The 4938-nt window shown below is 47.5% G+C and overlaps 1 protein-coding gene across 1 annotated transcript; it reads right to left on the minus strand.

Moving 5' to 3' along the window:
* Positions 1-2340: 2340 nt before the first annotated feature.
* Positions 2341-4068, minus strand: LOC140905843 (uncharacterized). Its single transcript, XM_073329339.1, has 2 exons — positions 3228-4068; positions 2341-2830 (listed from the first exon to the last, which is right to left on the minus strand). Exons 1-2 carry the CDS (start codon positions 3874-3876, stop codon positions 2733-2735), a joined length of 747 nt encoding a protein of 248 aa, XP_073185440.1. The 5' UTR covers positions 3877-4068; the 3' UTR covers positions 2341-2732.
* Between the last annotated feature and the right edge of the window lie 870 nt (positions 4069-4938).

Consider the following 4938-nt stretch of genomic DNA (forward strand, 5'->3'; position numbering starts at 1 on the left):
ATAACTTCTTCTGGGCCTGGTAATTGCATAATCCAGAGACAAACTAGTTATGCAGGACATCATTTAATGTTTGTCCGAACTGGCAGTGCTCTCACAATTTCCTTAAAGCAGCAACAAACTGTGCGACTGACTTTCCACTTCCCTTATGTCGCTGAAGAAACTGATATCAATCCGCTTTCTTCAATGGGTAGGAAAAAATGTTCCCATGTTGCTGCAGTAATTGTGGCCTACGTAGCAATTGCAGGCATGAGACAACAGAGCACACAGACGTCCATATGCCTCTGTACCTATCCCTGTCAGCAAGGTTGAAACTTGTCCATCTGGAAAAGTATTGCAGGTTACAAATTGCTCAAAATGTTCAAGGCGATTGGCGCACCACCTGTGATTCACGGGTTTTTGTCACACGCACCAACAGTGCTCACAAAAGGTGCCATTTTTCTATTCTCCTTTTGGACTTCAAACATACTGGAAGCCTTTTCCACAGGCAATTTTTTTTTCTGCTGTGCACTATCTGTGGTCCATCACCCTCTGCTGGCAGTACGTTTACACACTCCTTTGTCTGTACTTGGGCTCCCTCTGCTAGCAATAGACCCCTAACTGCAGACTAAGCATGTCTACACGACGAAATTAGGTCGAATTTATTTAAGTCGACATTTAGCCTCTGATTTTACAAAGTCGATGCCACATGTCCCCACTATGCACATTCCATGGCTAGCATCGACTCACGGAGCGAAGCACTGTAGGCAGCTATCCCACAGTGCCTGCTGCTGATTGGAATTCTGGGTTAGGCTCCCGATGCCTGATGGGACAAAAACACTTTCGCGAGTTGTTTTGGGTACATATCATCAGCTTCCCATGATGCACTTGCCTCCTCCCTCCATCCTTCCTTCCGTCCCTGAAAGCAACAGTAAACAATCATTTTCGCTTCTAAGTCTGGGTTGCTCGTGTAGATGCCATAGCATGGCAAGCAGGGACCCCACTTGGGGCTGTAGCATTTGCAGAGCCCAGCCAGGAGCTGCTGTGTGGAAGAATGTGATGCCACACAAATAGCTGTGCTGGAAGCCATTGAATGGAGCAATTTGCAAATGCTGGCAGCAACAGCAGGGTTTGTTGACACAATGTAACACCACTTCTGGGCCCAGAAAACCAGCACAAACTGGTGGGGCTGCATAGTTATACAGGTATGGGATGATTCCCAGTGGCTGCATAACTTTCGAATGCATAAGGCCACTTTCATGGAACTTTGCGAATTGCTTTCCCAAGCCCTGAAGTGCAGAAATACCAAAATGAGACCTGCTCTGAGAGTTGAGAAGTGAGTGGTGATAGCCCTGTGGAAGTTTGCAATGCCAGATTGCTACTGGTCAGTTGGGAATCAGTTTGGAGTGGGTAAATCTACCGTCTGGGCTGCTGTGATCCAGGTAGCCAGGGCAATGAATTCACTTCTGCTAAGAAGGGTAATGACTCTGGGAAACATGCAGGACAGAGTGGATGGCTTTGCAGCGATGGGGTTCCCTAACTGTGGTGGGACGATAGACGGAACACGTATCCCTATTGTGGCACCAGACAACCTTGCCAACCAGTACCTAAACCAGAAAGGGTACTTCTCAATCATGTTGCAAGCGCTAGTGGATCACAAGGGCCGTTTCACCAACATCAACGTGGGATGGTCAGGAAAGATACATGATGCGCTCATCTTTAGGAACTCCAGTCTCTTCAGAAAGCTGCAAGAAGAAACTTTCTTCCCAGAACAGAAAATTAACATTGGGGATGTTGAAATGCCATTAGTTATCCTGGGAGGCCCAGCCTACACCTTGCTCCCATGGCTCATGCAGCTGTACACAGGCAGTCTGGACAGCAGTAAAGAGCAGTTCAGCCATAGGCTGAGCAAGTGCAGAATGGAGGTAGAATGTGCCTTTGGATCTTTAAGGGGGTGCTGGCACAGTTTACTCACTAGGTTAGACCTCAGTGAAAGCAACATTCCCATTGTTGTTGCTGCTCGCTGTGTGCTCCATAATATCTGTGAAAGTAAGGGGGAAAAGTTTATGGCGGGTGGGGGGAGGGGGAGGTTTGATGCAGATTGCCGGGCAGCCCATTTTGAGCAGCCAGACACCAGAGCAATAAGAAGAGCACATCAAGGCACACTGCGTCTCCGAGAGGCTTTGAAAACCAGTTTCAAGAATGATCCAACACTTATGTGACAGTTCTGTGTGTTGTTCCTTACCAAGCTGCCCCCTTTTTCGCCTGTACTGCTCTGTAAACTAAACCCACACCAACCTCAGGGTGCACAGTGAATAAAGAGCCTCTTGTCCTCAATCCACGCATTTTTATTACCCTAACAAACACTGAACAGAGAAAGCAATGAATAGCAATGATAACCCCGGTCTAAGGGCCTGATAACACGGGGGGAGGGGCAAGCACACATAGCTTATTACAAGTGCCTTGGCTAGCAGTCAAAGCTATGGACGTCTGGGATAGGAGGTTGTGGAACTGGGTGAGGAGGGCAGCTGGTTCATCACTGAGTGCCGTGGGACTCTAAGGTCTAGCTGCCTTTTCTGCACCTCAGCCAGATGCCTCAACATGTCTGTTTGCTCCTCCATAAGCTGCAACATCTTCTCTTGTGTGTTACATTCTTGTTCTCTGCATGCTTTGCCGTCCTCTTGGGCATGCTCTCCGACAGCGTAAGCCTCCATGCATTCAGCTGGGCCCTGTCAGTCTTGGAGGAATGCATCAAATCACAGAACATTGTCTTCCCTGGTCCGCTTTTTTCGCCTTCTAATCTGGGACAGCCTTTGTGCTGGTGTGGAGAAAGCACCCACAGACAAGGTTGCAGCTGCAAGGAAAAACATACATTGTTGAAAACACAAGGTTCATTTGTGCAATGAATGAAACACTTCACAGCAGTATATACATTCCCTGAGGTACACGGACACATTTTGTCTTCTAAAAGGAGCACCAACCAGTACGGTACAGCACATGGAAGAGCACTGGGCAGCAGATTTCGGTTTGCAGGCAACCATGGTAAGCACACAAGAAAGGGTAGGTGGTGTGAGGGCACCCACAGGGACATTTATTGGTGGGGAAGCTCTTGGCACATAAACAGGCTTTTCTGGGGAGCACCCTTCGCGTAGCTGGCCAGGCCGGCACTGTATCCCAATTGTTTACCTCAAATTAAACAGTAACCACAACTGCATTTAACCCCTGTAGTGTTATTACAAGTGTGCGCTCACCATCACGGTCCCGCAGCAGTAGGTCCTGGGAGGGGATTGGCTCCAGAGTTAGGAAGAGGTCCTGGCTGTCAGGGAGAATGGATCCTCCGCTTGCCTGCTGTGCATTCTCCTCCTCCTCCTCCTCATCAACAATGTCCCCCTCGTTGTTGCCCATGGCCACCTGGGGCCCCTGGGAGGTATCCAGCGAGAGAATTGGAGTACTGGCGGGGTCCCCACCTAGAATCACATGCAGCTGCTCATAGAAGTGCCATGTCTGTGGCTCAGAACCAGAGCGACTATTCTCCTCCCTTGTCTTCTGGTAGACTTGCCTGAGGGCCTTTATTTTCACATGACACTGCTGTGTGTCCCTGGTGCAGCCTTTGTCCCCCGGGCGCTGTGCGATTTTGGCATAGATGTCAGCGTTTCTTCTGATGGTTTGGCGCTCTGCCTGCACAGAATCTTCTCCCCACACAGCAATTAGATCCAGTGTCTCTTGTATACTCCACGCTGGAACGTGTTTGTGGCCCTGGGCAGGCATGGTCAGCTGTGGTGGTGAGCTCTCCACACTGATCGAACAGGAAATGAAATTCAAAAGTTCCTGGGGCTTTTCCTGTGTACCTGGCTGAAATGCAGTGGAGTTGAAAGTGCTGTCCAGAGCGGTCTCATCCATGTCCAGATTGGGCTTGAATCTGAACTCTTCTATTTCACTGGTTTACACCAGTGTGAGATCACTGGGCTCACCATTGGCTAGTTAGCGTCATCAAACCATGGATAGGAGTGCGGGCAATCCTGCCTCTGCCCCCGATAAATACTGTACGAGTCGTGAGCTCCAGAGATGCTAGCAAGTTCAAGGCCTCTCCAAAGAGTCATTGTTCCTTAGCGAACACAGAGATGCACAGCACTTCTTTCTTTATAGTTCATGTTAGTCAATGGAATCTCTCAACCGATTAATTTATGCTTAGCAAAGGATGAGGTCATGAGGAAGCAAACATTTTCTGTTTAAAACACTTCTGTCAGGCGCATGCAAGCATATGATGTGTAATAGTCCGGTGTTTATATAAACCTCAGGTGCCAGGTGTAGAAATATCAGTAGGACCTTTAGTGCTGTTGTACATTTTCCTCTCATGTCTCTGTGCACAAGCTCTGGAATCTGTGTCATCACAGAGATAATCTGTTTATCTTGGTGAGACTGTTGCCAAAAGGTCAAGTGCTAAGGAGCCCTGCTAAAAGTTACACGCGGGCCTGTGTGCTGCTTTGTGTCTCTTCATTTGAGCAAAACAACCAACCTGGCAGCTGTAATTCATTCCTCTGCCTGTTTGAAATGTATGAAATTGTGCAGTGTTGCCACACAGGGCTAAATTCTGCTCTCAGGAACACTGGTGTAAACCTGCAATATCTCCATTAAAGTCAATAGAGTTACTCTGGATTTGACCCACAGTGATTTTGTAATGTGGAAGGTTGTTTTTTTTTTTTAAATTAGAGGCAGTTTGAATCTTCCCCTATGCTTTCATCATAACGATTTAGGTGATCCAAATCAGTCTGCAAATTGCTACAGATTGTTGCTTATGAATTATCCCAAAGCCTTTGTGCCAGCATATTCATTGCTCTAAAGTCAAGAGAAAATAGAAGCTTAGCCTAGAAGAACCATAAAAAAAAAAGAAAAAGAAAAGAAACCCCCCGCAGTGAGCATAGAGATTATTCATCCATGCAGTTTGAATATGTACCTTATAGG

Source organism: Lepidochelys kempii, chromosome 2 (assembly GCF_965140265.1).
Source record: "Lepidochelys kempii isolate rLepKem1 chromosome 2, rLepKem1.hap2, whole genome shotgun sequence".
Classification (NCBI taxonomy): Eukaryota; Metazoa; Chordata; order Testudines; family Cheloniidae; genus Lepidochelys; species Lepidochelys kempii.

Coding starts and splice junctions, on each gene's coding strand:
- LOC140905843 (XM_073329339.1), bottom strand. CDS start 3,876: ATGGATGAGACCGCTCTGGACAGCACTTTCAACTCCACTGCATTTCAG. Junction 2,831..3,227: donor ACTGCTGCGGGACCGTGATG/GTGAGCGCACAC, acceptor TTTTCCTTGCAG/CTGCAACCTTGTCTGTGGGT.